This window comes from Diceros bicornis, chromosome 9 (assembly GCF_020826845.1).
Source record: "Diceros bicornis minor isolate mBicDic1 chromosome 9, mDicBic1.mat.cur, whole genome shotgun sequence".
Lineage (NCBI taxonomy): Eukaryota > Metazoa > Chordata > Mammalia > Perissodactyla > Rhinocerotidae > Diceros > Diceros bicornis.
This window is the reverse complement of record NC_080748.1, coordinates 57,036,875-57,053,328: the sequence shown is the minus strand read 5'-3', so window position 1 is coordinate 57,053,328 and position 16,454 is coordinate 57,036,875. Positions and strand designations below refer to the sequence as shown.

At 37.3% G+C, this 16,454-nt stretch overlaps 1 protein-coding gene across 6 annotated transcripts in view; it reads right to left on the bottom strand.

Annotated features, from left to right (window-relative positions):
- The window catches only part of SCEL (sciellin), a 103,649-nt gene that overhangs the window by 18,175 nt on the left and 69,020 nt on the right, over positions 1 to 16,454 (bottom strand). For all 6 annotated transcript variants that reach the window (XM_058548337.1, XM_058548341.1, XM_058548340.1 and 3 more), the window contains 5 exons: positions 13,237 to 13,287; positions 12,230 to 12,292; positions 8,497 to 8,556; positions 8,294 to 8,353; positions 7,873 to 7,929 (listed from right to left, as the gene is read on the bottom strand). In XM_058548337.1, coding sequence (XP_058404320.1) covers positions 7,873 to 7,929; positions 8,294 to 8,353; positions 8,497 to 8,556; positions 12,230 to 12,292; positions 13,237 to 13,287 — 291 coding nt within the window. The remainder of the gene's footprint in view (positions 1 to 7,872; positions 7,930 to 8,293; positions 8,354 to 8,496; positions 8,557 to 12,229; positions 12,293 to 13,236; positions 13,288 to 16,454) is intronic.

Below are 16,454 nucleotides of genomic sequence, written 5' to 3'. Positions count from 1 at the left end.
GTGGATTTAGATAAGTTTATTATACTTGGAATCAGTAATATGGACTCGCACTCACAAAATTAATATTGATAAAGATGAAAAATAATGTTAAAAGTTCTCATATTTATGTGGAATGAGATTTAATACTCTCTTTATATAACATCCAAACCACCAATAATTGATAAATTTGCAAATTAGGCAGCATTCTATAGCTACACTTAAACCTCACATTTAAAATACTAGCTATGGGCCGCCCCGTGGCTTAGCGGCTAAGTGCGTGAGCTCTGCTACTGGCAGCCCGGGTTCGGATCCCGGGCGCACGCCGACGCACCGCTTCTCCGGCCATGCTGACGCCGCGTCCCACATACAGCAACTAGAAGGATGTGCAACTACGACATACAACTATCTACTGGGGCTTTGGGGAGAAAAAGGAGGAGGATTGGCAATAGATGTTAGCTCAGAGCCCGTCTTCCTCAGCAAAAAAAAAGGGGAGGATTAGCATGGATGTTAGCTCAGGGCTGGTCTTCCTCACAAAAATAAATAAATAAAATAAAATAAAATACTAGCTACGTATTTTTGAAAATGTAAAAATTAGTTAAATTATTTTTGTTACAGTAGAAAACATGCCAATTAATATATTGAAAAAGTACAGCATTTCAGAAGTAGCTCAGAAGTATCAGAATCATTTGATTTTTCAGTCTGAATGATATAGAATTCAAAACTGACTTTCTCAAGATAACTGTTAGAACTGAGTAAGGAAACCTCCCAGCTTGCATCCTTCAAATTTAGAAATGGAAACAGACGGCTTTGCATTTGCCTAACCCCTGACGGTCCTTCTCTAATTACTCGAGCCACCTTCTTGGCCTCAGGGGCCACCGTACTATCTTAATAGCCTAGGCATTAAGTGATCCTCCCCTTCACATTTTAAGGTAATATTTTATTAAATATTTGGGAATAATAGAATAAAATTAAGTGAAGTATCATGGTATTCCATAATCCAGTTTCCTAGGAATGCCAAACTGGGATGGTTGGCAGTGGTAAATAGCGAGAGATCACCAGGAACTATGAATCTTGGGGAATTAGAATTTTGCCCCAGGAAGTGATTCTCTCTGCACTGCTAACCTGGGATGAACTGAGGATCTTTTTTTTTTAAGGAAACTAGTGATTTTCATTATGACTTGAGAGTAGAGTCACATTAGCGTGGCCTTGCACGTAGTAGCTTCTCCAAAAATACTCATGGAGTTAAATTAATTTAAATTCTCTTTTTCTCATTCTCTGGGGGAAATCTATTTACCTTACCTATCTCTGGGAAAAGTCATTGAAGGGGACCCAAAGGAAAGAGAATAGACCGCGAACCTTTAAGGCAGTCAGCTCTGCCCACATTTAGGTACATAGTGCACACCATGACCACGTAGAAAAAGATCAGTAAAGCCAGTGATGGACATTTCACCTCCATTTGTGTCAATCACCCAGAACCTGCCTTACTTCACCCCTGAATTACACATATTTCTTTCCTTTTTTTCATAGCTCTCAACCCTGGTTTGTTTCCTTATTTTGGGATGTTGTTATGGGTCCAATTGTGCCCCCCTCCCCCCAAATTCATATGTTGAAGTTCTAACACCAGTAAGTCAGAACGTGACTTTATTTGGAGATAGGGTCTTTACAGAGTTAATCAAGTTCAAACGAGGTCATTAAGGTGGGCCCTAATCTAATATGACTGGTGTTTTTATAAGAGGAAATTTGGACTCAGACACACACAGATAGAAGACAATGTGAAGACACAGGGTGAAGACAGCCCTCTCCAAGCCAAGGAGAGAGGCCTGGAATAGGTCTTTCCCTCTCAGCCTTCAGAAGGAACAAATGCTACTGCCATCTTGATCTTGGACTTCTAGGCTCCAGAGCTATAAGAAAATAAATTTTTGTTTTCAGCCACCCAGTCTGTGGCACTTTGTTATGGCAGCCATAGCAAACTAATATAGATCTGCTTCTGCCCTCACAACATGATTATGTTTAGTTTCTCAGCCTAATACTGGACATCCTCACTTCCTCCGGCACTTTCCGCCCTTAGCTGAGATACTGCATCTTTGCTCTGCCTACAACTGTTCCCTTTTCCCCAACCAGTACCCAAGCCTTTTTGGGACACTAGCTATTATGAGGGAGAGCGGTAATGGGTATGGACATGAGGAAGAAGAAACCAGAATCTTACAAATCCAACAACTACGAATAGATAACTCAAAATTGGATCTATGCATGCCTTCAAAGAAGCAGACTCCCAGAGTGGTATAATGGCAAATCATCGAATAAACCATTTTATTAGTGGTTCCATAGAATTTTTGTTGTTTTTATTAAACAGTATCACCTATCAGGTTTGGTAGAGTGCATTATAAGATTTTAATCTAAATAATCTATACTAATATTTAAAGCAAAATAAAAAGTTCCAGATTTGGTTGTTCACCTTGATTGATGTCATCAGCTAGATTTGAAGATCCACTAAAAGAAGTCAGATTGTTCATAAACTTCCCAAGTTGAAAGAGGTAAAAATAAATTTCATTCTTTAATTAAGACCACATCTATTACATCGTGTTTTTTACAATGTGGTAGAAGATGAAGAGCTGTGAATCAAAGTGTGAAAAACAGATTTTTATAGAAGCACAGCCAAATGCTGCAGGGTCGAGCAAAGGCTTGACTCCAAACCCTTTTCACGGCAATTGCAGTAGGAGGAAGACCTTATAATTTCGTACATTTATGAGCAGTTGGAATAACTCCAAGAAAAATCACCAATTCTCTGTAGATACAGTGAGAAATGCCAAAAGAAATTGTTGTTAATTATTGCAACTAAAAATGTTTTTTTATGTAGATTTCAAAATGTTTGGGAGAAAATATGAGTTAACTGTTAGGTAGAGTCATAGCATAAATTTTGAACATAAGCATTTACCCATGTTATAATAATATCATTTATTTTCCACTGCCACATTAAGGAACACAACACTCCTTTATAGAGTAGATTAAGGAAAAATATAGAGATTCTGGGGACCAAGGTATTATCACGTCTCTTATTACACAACTTTTCCTAGGATAAGCTCTGCATGAGCTTTATCAGCTCACTACCAACTGCTCTTCTTCTCTTATAGGGTGTGGGAGGTATTTATTAAAAGCTGCAATATGTTTCTCTCTACAGCTTACTTAAATTGCTTTTGTAGAGTATCAAACACACTTGCAAAATTAAGAGCCTCCAAATAAAAAATTTACTATTACTTCTTTTATGCCAAGAACTAAATCTTAGGCGTTAAAGCTTTAGTTCAAAAGCAATATTTGTCTCTCTGAAAGGAGTGTAGAATACAGTGCAATAACTGGTACAATTCTCCAACAACTCTATTGATGTGGCAAAATGGGCCCAGCTTTATAAATTTGTATAACTCATTTCAATGAAGGCATCGTAAAGATTTTATATTAAAGAAATTAACAGGTCTATAGAGAAATCGGACACTTTAGGTATTTTAAATGTGACCAAGAATTTCAGTGGCTCTAATTTACCGTGGTTCATTGAGATCGTGTCATGAGCAAGAGACAGTCATTGTCTTAAGTAAGGAGACTAATCATAAGATATCAGATTCCTTCAGTCTGGTTTCCCTCATGGGGGCTCAGAATGTTAGAGCTGGAAAGAAATAGGCTTTATCTAGGCAGGTGATCACAGGGCCTCAGTTTGTTTGAGATTTAGCCTTTAATTCACAGAATATTTGTTAAGCACCTAATATGTGCCAAGTATTGTGCTATGCCATGTAGACAGATATGAACAAGACCGACTCAATCTTTACCTGTAAATGTCCTATAAACGGAGAGAGATGATTAAACAATAATTCCCTCTAAGAGACTAATGCCATAGGATGGGAAGGACAGAGCTTGAGAACATCTAGAAAAAGCACCTGGTGCAGATGTAGTGGGTCAGCGGGGCTTTCCAGAGCCTGAGAGAGAGACACCTAAGCTGACACCTAAACGGTTAAGTAGAAGTTATCCACACAGTAGTGATGAAGGAGGAGTGAGGAGTGTGCGAGTCAGGGTGTGTGGGTGGGGTTTGCTTGCAGGTGGAGTGTAATAGGGCAGGGGAGTAGGAAGGTCTGTGGAGGCAGGATCAGGTGGGATCTGGAAACCAAGTTAAGGAGTACAGCCCTTATCCAACGGCAGTGGGAAGGCACTGAAGGATTTCATCAGAAGAATGACGTGATCACATCTGTGTTTTAGGAAGATCACTCTACAGTGTGGCAAATGGATTAATGGGCAGAAGGCAAGACTGGCAGCAGAGGGACCTGTTAGGAGACTGCACAGTAATCTAGACAGTAGTGGTGGGGATGTTGAAGTGTCTCAGTTCCTGAGATAATTAGAAGCATCCAAAGTGACCTATTGATTATGGGAGTTGAAGCAACGGAAGAGTCAAGGTTATCCCCTCCCAGCTTTCTGTCTTGAGCAGAAATATGAGAAATATGCAACAGGAAGATAGAAAGGAACTCTTCTCTTGTTGGAATAGTAAAAACTTAAAGTTATGTGTCTTAGAAAATAGGAAGCCATTAAAGAGATGGAAGGATAATACTACAAATAGTTCAGAATATTTTTTTCTACTTCAGATGAAAGATACCTTTTCTAACTGTAAAAGCCCACGTGTCACTAGATGCTTTTCAATCTTCATTTGGGAGCAGCAGTTTATAGGCTACAGATAATTGAATATCTCTCTTTACTGTCGATTCACAAAAATGTGAAACTGTCACTGCTAAAAGTCATGCAGTTTCTCCCTGAATGAATGAAAATTCTGTGCACATCTGCATTTGTTCAGGTTATTGTCTTCCTAGGAGGAGCTCAGGGACACCTGCTTACATTCTGATCAATGACTGAAGTTTATTCCGCCCCTAACTGTGAATCAAATATACAGCTGCTGGAAATGTCAGCAAAGTCACATAAAAAGAACTCTGATTCACTGCTGTTACACTATTAAATAATCAGTGCTCATGTCACATTGAATTGGATGTAAAAATGCCTTGTGGCTGTTATTCCTACTGGGAGGCACTTGAAAATGTCCCCTCTCTTTACCTGTTAAAATCAAGTGGGCAGCATAGATATATTATAGATACACGTTACTGAACCCATTGAATGAAGTCACTTTTTTCAAACAGGCAGCTTTCCTGTTGGTCTGTTCTGTGATTGTTCTTGAACATCCTGGCTGATCCTGGTGTAACTACTAAAGAATAATCAGGGGGGCCGGCCCCGTGGCTTAGTGCGCGCGCTCTGCTGCTGGCGGCCAGGGTTTGGATCCCAGGCGCGCACCGACGCACCACATCTCCGGCCATGCTGAGGCCGCGTCCCACATGCAGCAACTAGAAGGATGTGCAACTACGACATACGACTATCTACTGGGGCTTTGGGGAAACAAATAAATAAAATTATAAAAAAATAATAATAATAATAATCAGGGGCCGGCCCGTGGCTTAGCGGTTAGGTGCGCGCGCTCGGCTACTGGCAGCCTGGGTTCGGATCCTGGGTGTGCACCGACGCACCGCTTCTCCAGCCATGCTGAGGCTGAGTCCCACATACAGCAGCTAGAAGGATGTACAACTATGACGTACAACTATCTACTGGGGCTTTGGGGAAAAAAAAGGAGGAGGATTGACAATAGATGTTAGCTCACAGCCAGTCTTCCTCAGCAAAAAGAGGAGGATTAGCATGGATGTTAGCTCAGGGCTGATCTTCTTCACAAAAAAAAAAAAAAAAAAGAATAATCAGACATTGCTTAGGCTAGTTTGTGGATTAAGCTGCCATCTGAAAGCAACATGATGGCCAATATTTTTAAATTTCCTTTTTATAGTAATTTCCATCTGTATAAGGAAAATGAATTCTTTTTGTAGAATGTCTTCTATCTAAATAAAACCCATTTCATTAGGAGTTGCTGAAATACAAACTACCTTTTTATAAAATTAGCCTTTCTAATGAGGCAAAACTCTTATGAGAAAGTTACTATTGTCTGTCAACATAACACATTTGCCAGAGGAAGGGAAGGAGGAGAAAGTGAGAAGAAGGGGAAGTGAGAGAGGGAGGGAAGTACATTTTATGGACTCAGCCACTGGGGGAGGAGTTAGTTACAGTAGAATACACTGTGAGTTATTAAACCTAACCACTTCCAACATGGCTGGGAACCTCCTAAAACTGTTCCTAATAAAAAAAATCTGCCCCAACCAATACCACTATGAAGAAGTGGTTCTACTTAGCAAAGAAATTTCCATATGACTATCAGTGGCAGGGTCAACACTAAAAGTCTGTTGTTATTTCAGCTATCAGAAAACCTCTATGAGACAAGCACTTTCTCTCCTCCCTATCATTTTAACAACACTTTTCTAGAATAAATGTATCTAATTGTAGTCTTTTAACTTTGGGAGTAGGAAGGGGATTAGAAGGGAAGGGGCTGCAGGGAGTACGAAGGATGGAAAGAGGAAGAGAGCCTGAGTTGTTCTAGCCACAGATCTTTTGTTTTTCTTCTAGGCAATGACATCAGAAGGACTTGAATTTAGATCCAGGATGCATTTTCTTTCTTGAGAAGGTTATGTCATATCTTTGAGCTATAGTTTCCTCTTCTATAAAACAGGGTATATGAATATATTTCTCATGGGGTTGTTGTGAGGATTAAATGTATGTAAATTTCCAGTCACACCATAAGTGCTCAATAAATGCTACTCTCTAAGTAGCAATTGCTCTTCAGCTGCCTTTGTACCTTCCTGCTTCAAAGACACTGACACCCCAGTGATAATGTACAGACAGAAAAAGCAAAATAAAGCACTAATGTAGAAAACAAACTAGAAGACATATGAGCTAGGTCAACGAGGGTATTACCCTCTCCTCTTGCTCCCAGTGGGTTCAAAGCACTTTTCCATACTTTAATTTGCTTTGTTCATCCAGAATATTGAGACTATGGTTCCCTGTTATATGTTTATTATGATAAAATTTCAAGTCAGCAGAACAATTTGGACTTTTAATACAATGCACTCTGGGGCCGGCCCTGTGGCTTAGTGGTTAAGTGCTCGCGCTGCGCTGCTGGCGGCCCGGGTTGGGATCCCGGGCATGCACCGAGGCACTGCTTCTCTGGCCATGCTGAGGCCACGTCCCACATACAGCAACTAGAAGGATGTGCAACTACGACATACAACTATCTACTGGGGCTTTGGGGGGGAAAAAAAAGGAGGAGGATTGGCAGTAGATGTTAGCTCAGAGCCGGTCTTCCTCAGCAAAAAAAAAGGGGAGGATTAGCACGGATGTTAGCTCAGGGCTGATCTTCCTCACAAAAAAAAAAAACAAAAACACAATGCACTCTGGTACGTTATCTATTATTTATTAATAAAGCCCTTTAGGTAAAAGATATGACATAAAGATAGTGAATTATAAGATATTTGCAGAACTCAAAATGGAAGTTCAAGGTTAAAATTGGCTGTAATATTTTGTGGGCCCACACTAGCTGTGGATCTGTAATTTTGAAGACCCTGAATATCCTTTCTGATGCTCTGTAGGCATCTATGTAAACCATCAGTTGCGTTCAGCTTCTCCAAAACACTTTTTCTTTTTAGTTAATTTCACTCATTTTTCATGTCAGTCCTGACACTCCATTTCCTACAGACAAAAAATACTAAGTTGTCTTAGTGCAAATAAGAAGTACAGAATTTAGTCCAAAATAGTACAATTGATTCCAGAAGAATGCAACATGTTTCCTTGCTGACAGGAGACACATGGGTTATAAATGTGTCCTTATTTGAACACTAAAGAAAAAGAAAAGGCTTCTTTAAAGAAGAGAGAGAAAAAGACAGAAAATTCCTAATCTAGAATCTTGAGAACATATCAAGATAGTTAGGCAAAGTCACTTACCGCTCTGTGTTTCTGAGAGCTGAAGGTTTCACTTTAATAAGATTGTCCAAGTTTTGGCTATTCAAAACAGAAAAACATAAGTTCAGATTAGTGATAGTTTTTTTGGTTGTGCTAGGTCAGTAAAACAACATTTTATTTTATTTTATTGAGGTAACATTGGTTTATAACATTACATAAATTCAAGTGTACATCATCATATTTCAATTTCTGGGGGACTACATCATGTTCACCACCCAAAGATTAATTACCATCTATCACCACACACATGTGCCCTATCACCCATTTTGCCCTCCCCCCTCCCCTCTTCCCCTCTGGTAACCACCAATCTATTCTCTGTATCTATATGAATAAAACAATATTTTAATCCACTCCATGCAGGGGCAACAGACAGATGAAAACATGACTGCTTTTATTTGATTACCTCTGACTGCTTCCGATTACTGCAGGATTCACTTTGATGAGGTTATTGAGATCCTGGTTTCTTTAAATAGAAAAATAAAAAAAGAGCCAGTTAATTATAAAGTTCTTTTGGTAAAATCATTAAGGTTATATATCTGCTTGAAATAATAATAAAACGAAATATTCTTCCTGACCAAAGCACAAAAATTAATATAGTTCTATTACCTTCGATTGTTGGTGAGAGTTTCAGGATTCACTTTGATGAGCTTATCAAAATCTTGATTTCTTTAAGTGGAAAAAAATTGAAACAGCTTCAGTTAGAGAAAATACAGGTTTCAGTTGGTTGGAAATAGGAAGAAGGGATTAGCTATCTTATCATTTAGTATGAGACATGTTGGTTTGGCATAGAACAGCCTTGAAACAAATTTTCTAACCAATCCAGGGAAGGACGAATTTTGCTGGCTCAGAAAAAAAATTACCCTGACTTTACATACTTTATTGCCAGAGCACATCCACAAGAGCATGCTGGCTAAGTGTTCACAGCAAACATATGGTGATCAACCACTTTTCACTCTGGAATGTTTTCACATTATGAAAATATAAACTGATTCTAATGTGCTTGTTATTTTTAAAATCATATTCACCAACTAAAGACATTTTTTAAAATAATAATAAGTTCTAAATTTGGTATTGTACTTAACATAAAACTTGGCAAAGAGAGTTCTAGCAATCCATCAAAATTGTGACTTTTCTTTTCTCGACAATGACTAAAAAGACAAATTAAAATCAGTTGTTCATGGTCAAATTACATACTCTGAAAACTATCTGGTTTCTATTTGAAGTCCTACCAGTTTCTTTTCTCGGTCACAGAACAATATTTCCTCCCATGTGGTTTGCTGTCATTCACCACCTCAGTATAACACCTTGTTTTAAGGGTTGGAAAGTAGTGATTTTTCAAAGTGTTCCTCTAAATTCCTTTTTAATATTTATTCAAAGAAATATAATAGCCTGCCACGGCAAGAAATCGCAGGACTGATAACATCTGCTTCCAGTACCATCTTGGACAGCAACATCGCTGTACCTCCTTCCCCCCAAGAGTTCTTCTTCTTTATATAAAAATAAAATACATTTTACTCATCAAAAATATTGATGCAAGGTTAAGAACTGAAGGGGAACCACTTAGAGGTTAACTATCAAGAAGATCTGAGAAAGGTCTGCATTTCCCTTCCCCAGTCTTAGATCTTTCCACAGAATGTGCTTCCCAGCTCATAGCTTCACTCAGTTTGATCTCTTTAGCATTGCTCTCAGAATCTCCATGGTAGACAGAAAGCCCCTAACTGAATTTTCACTGTTTTGAATCATCTTCAAGATAATATCCTCAACTAAAGATAATCAACTGATGTCTACAAATACTATTAAAGGAATGATTAACATATGAGAACTATTCAAAATATAATTTCCTTTTATAAATTGATTGCAAAATCTATTATAAAGCTGAACTGTGCCTGAAAGACAACAATCTTTAAAATGAGGTTAATTTCACATATCAGAAGAAAAAAGACAAGAATAAAACTTTGTAGAAGAGATAATACGTTCAAAGGCCACAACCTTTTAACATAAAATTAATTACAATATTTTTTACTGTAACTACATATAATATTCATGTACCAGCATAATTAAGAGTAAGCTGCACAGAAAGTGCAAACACAAACATGAGAATTTCCATTTTCACTGTTCTGTTGAGCACAGAAAATTTGATTCATCCAACAACCTAGAACAGTGATATACACACTGCTGTTTCATGAGGTCCACTAAGAAATACATTTTATATCACAGCTCAGTACTCTGTCTTTAGACAGACACACACATGCACACATAATAAAACATAAATTTCATGACATAATGCCCTCACTACATAAGAAGAATTCTCATATTTTCTACTCTATTTAATTCATTCTATTTAACTGGGGACAATGCTTATTGCCACTCACCAAATTAATCACAAGACGCTTTAATGGGTTGGGACCCACAGTTTGAGAAACACCAAAACTTAGAAAACATATAAATGTATGCTATGTTCTACCACTACTTCTAAAAAGACAACACTGTGTATTAATAAAACAAGAATCTCAGTAACAGTTCTGAATTGCCTTGATTGATAGCATCACGCAATTTATCGCAATGAATTGAAAACAACAAATTTATAGATTTTTTTTTCAGGTCCTGGGTCCCTGCAAACACAAGAATCTTATACCTAAATTTTATCTGGGAAAAATATAACATTTGTCCTACTCAAGTTACTACTTCTATTTATTTTGCTTTAAGGATGTAGTAAAGGGATGTGTTAGAATATTTAGCTATTATTACTCCCATGTAGTTTAAAAGTTGTAAAGTGTTTTGCAGTCATTTGCACATTTGTGCCATTGTCATCTATGAAGTAATCTTTCAAGTGACCCTGTAGAGCACTAAGGGGCACCTCCTGGCTGCCCCATGACAGGAGCAACAATCCCAGCTTTATAGCCTCTACTATTTCCTGAGGTGCTTAATTAACTTTAATTTATTTTAAGATCAAAGTCTGTGTGTTGTGGTTTAAAGACAAGGAGTTGGGCTGGGAGTTAGAAGAACTCACAGAAGGCTATGAGATTTTTGCCCCTGATCTCAGTATTCTCATCTGTGAAATGAGGAGATTAGATTGGATCATCTCTAAGGATCTGTCCATCTCCAAGATCTTCTACTCCTAGGAAACTATGAATGTGAATTCAACTGCCTGTTGGGTTTATTAAATTATCTATTCAATGTCTCTTTTTCTTTTTAAATGCAACGCATTAACAATGCATTTTATATTCAGCAAGCAGTACATGAATATTCCAAAAATGTAATATATTAAATTGACAACCTATTATTGTCTTGGAGTAACATCTCTGTGCCCCCGGTACATAATTAGCTTTAATCTATGATAATTGCCTGCTGTTAATAAGATTGAGTATGTCTACCGAATTCTCTTTTTGGCGTCCACGGCCTGTAATTATACCTAATGTGCAACTAATGATACCTAGTTGTAGGCTTCAAACCCAGTAGGTGCTCAGTAATTATTCACTGCCTAACAGATCACAGAACTACTATCAGTCTTCCACTAGTTTTCTCTGTGACCCTGGTCAAATCACTTAATGTTTCTGATTCTTAATTTCCTCTTCTGTAAATTGAATAGGTTTTGGTGAAACAGTGGTTTTCAAAATTGTTCAGACTAATAGGGCTAGGAGGTCTCTGAGGTTCCTTCCTTCTAGCTCTAAAATTTTGGAGTTTTTATATGTACCAACTAAATTCAAAAAGGGAAATCATGAAAACATTCTTAAGATATATAGGTATATAATAGTAGTGTGTAATGATATAAAAACCTTCATATAACCAGAGATAAAAAGTGAATTTCATCATCTTACAGATACAACTTAAAGAATTATCAAATTTTAAGTCCATAACTTTGCTGGGAGCAGCAAACCATCTAAGAAACAACAAATCTCTTAAAACTTCCACTGACTACCAGAAAACACTCTTCAAAAATGAGGTGAATGATATTGCTGGTGATGAATCTAATGAAGTGTCTAGGTCTGTTTTTCTAATTAACTATTATTAATAAATTTTAAGCAATTCCAGACAGAGGCATTAACATCAATACTATAAAATATAGCACATAGACTAGCTATGTTCCAACACTAGTCACTCCTTCCAATCGTTTTACTTGAGGCTGAAAGAAGTGAAGCTTCCATCATATATTGTTTCAGTTGCCTCTCTTTCATGCTAGTAACAAATAGATAATATCTGTTTCCAGGGACATATAAAAATTGTGATGATTTTTTAACACTTATGTTCAATTTGCCCACATAATAATTATAAGTCATTTACATTCATATTGTGCTTAGTTAAGAAAAAACAAAACAAGTAAAGACCATCCTTCTCTTACCCAGTCGTGTTTTTGACAGCTTTGGGGCTTACACTAATAAGATCATCAAGACCTTGTTCACTGCTAAAACAAAATAAAATAAAAGGTCAAATTCAGTTGGAAAACAGCAAATTCTATGTCCAGCATTTTTCCTTTTGACATTTTTGAATCATTCAATGGGATCCCAGATAAAAAGTAATAAGTTTACCGAGTTTCTACTTTATAAAGTTTTTTAAAATTCTCAAAACAACCTGGTGAAGTAGATAGGACCATCCTCCCTTTACAAATAAAGAAATTGAGCTTCATAGAAGTTAAGGCACTCCTTGGGCCCAGGTACCTAAGAAGTGGCTGAGGGTGAACCAGGTTGAAACCATAGCAACTGGACCCCAAACCTCACGCTCCTTCATGCTAACATCCTTCCTTCCTCTGTATTCACAACAATTCCTTACATCTGCACAATGCTTTCACCAACATTATCATCACAATAATTCTGAGAAGTAGCTTGGAGTTACTCTGTCATGCTTTCTTAACTTTTGCTCCAGTGCATAATGGGTCTTAACTTCTCAGGAAGACAAAAGTATATTCAAAGTCATGCAAAAATATTCTAATCATGTATACGAATGTTATGTCACCTTCTCAAGAGTCATTTAAAAATTAATCCTTGGGTTTGTGAAAGAGTAGAAAGCCAATATTCTTTGGCTTATTCAGTTTTATGAATTTATAATTTGCTAACTATAAATTTATAGTAATAATCTAGTTATCCTATTATTGTGTCAAAATGAATTTCTCAAGTAGTAATTAAACAGAATTAGTTTCAACATTACAATTTTAAACAATATTATAATGAAATAAATTGAAGCAATAATAAAAGAAAAATCTATCCAGGATTATTACACATCAACAAATCGATTTGTTCTCATTTTTTTTCACGTCCCCTTTCAAAATGTCCTTAGCAAAACAATTAATCTTATTTTTTGGCCTAATTTGGAGATTTGCTCAGGAGTTTTCAATAATCTTAATAAGCTTACCATTTGTTTGCTGAGGGAATCACTTCGATAAGATTGTCCAGGTCTTTGTTCCTAAAAATATGTTGTAAGTGTCAATAGCCAGTAAAATCAACTAAAATAAATAATAATTCATACATTTTTTCAACCTTAAAATTGAATTAAGTGAGTGTTGCTAATTTAAAAATTTATTATTACTTGAATTCTCTTTTTAGCCCTATGTAAAAGTGGATGGCTACTATCAATTCATTTCTCACACAACTATGTATATACGAGAATTTAATTTAGTTTTATTCATATTTCTTTCAAGACAACCTCAAATTTAAATTACTCTTAAACTCCTTATTTTCCATATTATAGTTGTAGTAGAATTAGCATTTGGAATACGTTTGAAGGTTGTAACGAATAAGAGAAAAATATAAAACTGTTCCTCATTTTCATGTGTTCCTTGCTTCCCTCCTCTCCCCTCCAAAACAAAACAAAACAAAACCTAGGACTTTAAAAAAAAGAGTTAATTCCTGATTCTAAGGTATGCAAGTAATATACATAATGTGAATACGTAATATTGAGGCTATTCTAAGATATTAATCAAATCACTTCAGAATCACACTTCATGCAATGCTAAATCAGAACAAGCAAAATTATATTATACATATCAGATTATATAACTTGTTCGGAGTTTTTTTTTTTTTTTTTTTTTTTTTTTTTTTTTTTTTTTAAACTTTTTTTATTTTATTTATTTTTTTGTGAGGAGGACCAGCTCTGAGCTAACATCCAATGCCAATCCTCCTCTTTTTTGCTGAGGAAGACTGGCCCTGGGCTAACATCCATGCCCATCTTCCTCTACTTTATGTGGGACGCCACCACAACATGGCTTAACAAGCGGTGCGTCGGTGCCCGCCCGGGATCCGAACCAGCGAACCCCGGGCTGCCGCAGCAGAGCACGGGCACTTAACCGCTTGCGCCACTGGGCAGGCCATGTTCGGAGTTTTTTGAGGAAGATCGGCCCTGCGCTAACATCTGTTGCCAATCTTGCTCTTTTTTTCTCCCCAAAGCCCCAGTACATAGTTGTATATCGTAGTTGTAGAGTTATAGCTCTTCTATGTGGGACACCACCTCAACATGGCTTGATGAGCAGTGAGTAGGTCCGCGCCCAAGGTCATAACCAGTGAACCCCGGGCCGCTGAAGTGGAGCAAGTGAACTTAACTGCTAGGTCACCAGGCCGGCCCCTATAACTTGTTTTTGTTCCAAACGCTGGAATAGGCAATCATAACTCTAAAGAGACCTTTCTATTATCACAGTGGACTCTCATACAAACCCTAACACCAAAAGGCCTGAACAAGAAGCCTAATTTGATATATCTTATTATTGGACAATACGTTATATATCCTGAAGAAAAGAGGACCAGAAAGGCTTATATCACTTAACTAATCTTTAGGATTAACCTATAAACTAATTTTATCATTACATATCCTCCCATGTAAATTATTGCATTCTACTATGTTGAACCATATGAAATTGTCATTTTGTGGGTCAAAAATGGTTGATTGTCAGCAATTTTGTAAGATTCACCTAATAGGATAATTTCTTTGGTATCTTCTTTGAATTTAGCATCAAGTGGTGCTATGTGGACCCAACAACGAAGAAAAAATAGTAACAGTAATAATAATACCAATAGACAATGTCTGGTATGTACTTGAACACTAAGTGCTTTATAAGCTTGATCTCATCTAATTTTTCTAGCAACTCACAAAGAAGTTAATTCTTACAATCCCCACTTTACAGATAAAGAAGCTGAGGCTTAAAGGGGATTAAGCCATTGGTCTAAAATTACCCAGTTAGTAAGTGTTCTCTGAACTTAAAAATTTTACTGCCAAGTGGAAGAGACGACACATGACCAAATACACTCCATGGCAGCATGTGGGTACTAAAATAGAGGCCCAAATACTGTACAGGGGAGGTCACATGATTAGGGCCATCTTCACCTTTACAAACTAAGTCATCTTGGAAGAGGAACAAGGGACACCTGCCTTTCTCTGAATCTTAATCTGTAAGGTAAGGTATTATATGGTCTCTTGATTCAGTACCTGACTCTCAGAAAATGATGATAACGTTATGTTCTTATTTAGCGAACAAAATCAAAGGATAATTTAGCATAAAATATTCAGATAAAAGAATGATGAAACTTTTGGTCTAACCATAAAGTGAATGAAACAACATAAGTAAGGGAGAGGGGGATGGGCAGCAGGCTGTGTTCCAGAAGCTGCCCCAAATACATTCGGAGTTGATCCTCCTCACCCACCCACATAAAATACTACCTAGCCCAGGGGCGAGCAATCTGCAGGTCTCAAGCTAAATCCAGCCTGCAGTCTGGCTTTTTAAAGTTTTAAGAACACAGCCATGCCCACTTATTTACAATGTCTAGGACCACTAGTTGACTAGTTAAAACAGAGACTGTTTTGGCCCCCCAAACCTGAAATATTTACTATCTAGCCCTTTAAGAAAAAGTTGCTGACCCCTGGTTTAGTCTAATAAACTTTACATGATAGTAAAAATAGAGAGTATTCCCATATGCAAAGTAAGACAAGAAATCTGTCAGAAAGGAGATACATACTTTGGTATCTTTTATATTTAGCTTATGTTCAAACTAGCATAAGAATATATGTTTATAGCTTCACGGTTTTGTCATGTCTCTTTGTTTACTTAACATGATATGCCTTAGAAAAAATTCTCTCTCTATAAAAGACAAATGTCATTCATGGGGCTGGCCTGGTGGCATAGTGGTTAAGTTTGCGTGCTCCACTTCAGAGGCCTGGGGTTTGCTGGTTCGGATCCTGGGCACGGACCTACACACCGCTCAACAAGCCATGCTGTGGTGGCATCACACATACAAAATAAAGGAAGATTGGCACAGATGTTAACTCAGCGACAATCTTCCTCACCAAAAAGAAAAAGACAAATGTCATTCTCTGTATTCTTTATTATTTCAATGAACTGAGAGCAATTTTTGAAAATGACCTCCCAACGTTAGGAATTGTCTGGGTGGTAGATAGTAAGAGGAAAGGGAATGAATGATGCAGGAAGAAGGAAGGAGAATTTTTCTTCACATGAAGACCTTCCCTTAGCTGGCTTAGCTCTAGGAAATTGTTTTGGGGTAGTGTTTCATCTCATGGGGAATCCCGATTCATTTGAGGAAATCCCAAGCATGGAACACAAATCTCATACTGATAAGAGATATTTT